We start from the raw sequence: 1,283 nt of genomic DNA on the forward strand, positions 1-1,283 counted from the left end.
TCATCATCATCATTGTTTAACGTCCGCTTTCCATGCTAGCATGGGTTGGACGATTTGACTGAGGACTGGTGAACCAGATGGCTACACCAGGCTCCAATCTGATTTGGCAGAGTTTCTACAGCTGGATGCCCTTCTTAATGCCAATCACTCCGAGAGTGTAATGGGTGCTTTTACGTGCCACCGGCACGAAGGCCAGTCCGGAGGTACTGGCAGTGGCCACGCTTGAAATGGTGTATTTTACGTGCCACCTGCACAGGGGCCAGTCCAGCGGTACTGGCAACGAACTCGCTCGAATGCCTTTTTACGTGCCACTGGCACAAGTGCCAGGAAGGCGACGTTGGTAACAATCACGCTCAAATGGTTCTATTTACACATACACACACACAGTGAGAGAAAGATAGACAAACAGAGAGATGGTGGCTTTCTTTAATTTTCCATCTTGCAAATCCACTCACAAGGCTTAAGCTAACTCAGGGATATAGTAAAAGACGCTTGCTTAAGGTGCCATTCAGTGGGACTGAACCTGAAATCAAGTGGTTAGGAACTGAACTTCTTAGTCACACAGCCATGCCTGTGTTGAGAGAGAACAATATCAAATGTTGTCTTTGATATCCCTAAAAAAAGATGAGAATGGTTAAATACCATTTTGGTGACAGGTCTATTAGACCACAGTGGACCTAAGATTAAATGAGAACACCGACAATTTCAAGAAGTGAAAGCAAGTACTTACCAAGGGAACTAATATTATTGTTGCTTAAATTCAAAGAAGTGAGGTTTGTTAAACTGGAGAGAGGGATAAGGTTACTTAAGTCATTGTTGGAGAGAATTAGATGTTCTAGACCAGTACATTCTTCAACACTGCCGACTTCATTGATATCTGGAAAATAATATTTATCAGTTAGAAATAATACATTTCTAAATCTCTCAGAGAGACTTAAGCAGTAGTGACGCGATAAAGTAGTTGTATACTGCCAACTTAACGTGACAGTCCCAATAAGGGAATCATACTACTGCTATTTAGCCCTAGGAAGCTGGACCGCTTCCTGTCAGCCTCGACAGATTTCCTGCGTCTTTATGTTTGCGAGGGGGAGACAAACTCCTCCACCCAGCCTAGCCTGCATTCAGGGACATGTTTTTGAGTTTTTGCTCATCATCAGCCTGAAGTAGCTGGCTGATAAATTTTTATTATGATCACTTGTCAAGCTCTTGCAAACATATTATTTCAGTGAAATACATTCACTGATTACAAAAATTAGAAATAATACATTTCTAAATCTCTCAGA

General features: G+C 42.1%; 1 protein-coding gene across 2 annotated transcripts in view; it reads right to left on the bottom strand.

Moving 5' to 3' along the window:
• Positions 1 to 1,283, bottom strand: part of LOC106871714 (leucine-rich repeat-containing protein 61) — a 16,475-nt gene that overhangs the window by 7,397 nt on the left and 7,795 nt on the right. For both annotated transcript variants that reach the window (XM_052973291.1, XM_014918325.2), the window contains exon 3: positions 731 to 877. In XM_052973291.1, the coding sequence (XP_052829251.1) occupies positions 731 to 877 (147 nt within the window). The remainder of the gene's footprint in view (positions 1 to 730; positions 878 to 1,283) is intronic.

Source organism: Octopus bimaculoides, chromosome 15, assembly GCF_001194135.2.
Source record: "Octopus bimaculoides isolate UCB-OBI-ISO-001 chromosome 15, ASM119413v2, whole genome shotgun sequence".
In the NCBI taxonomy this organism is placed as follows: domain Eukaryota; kingdom Metazoa; phylum Mollusca; class Cephalopoda; order Octopoda; family Octopodidae; genus Octopus; species Octopus bimaculoides.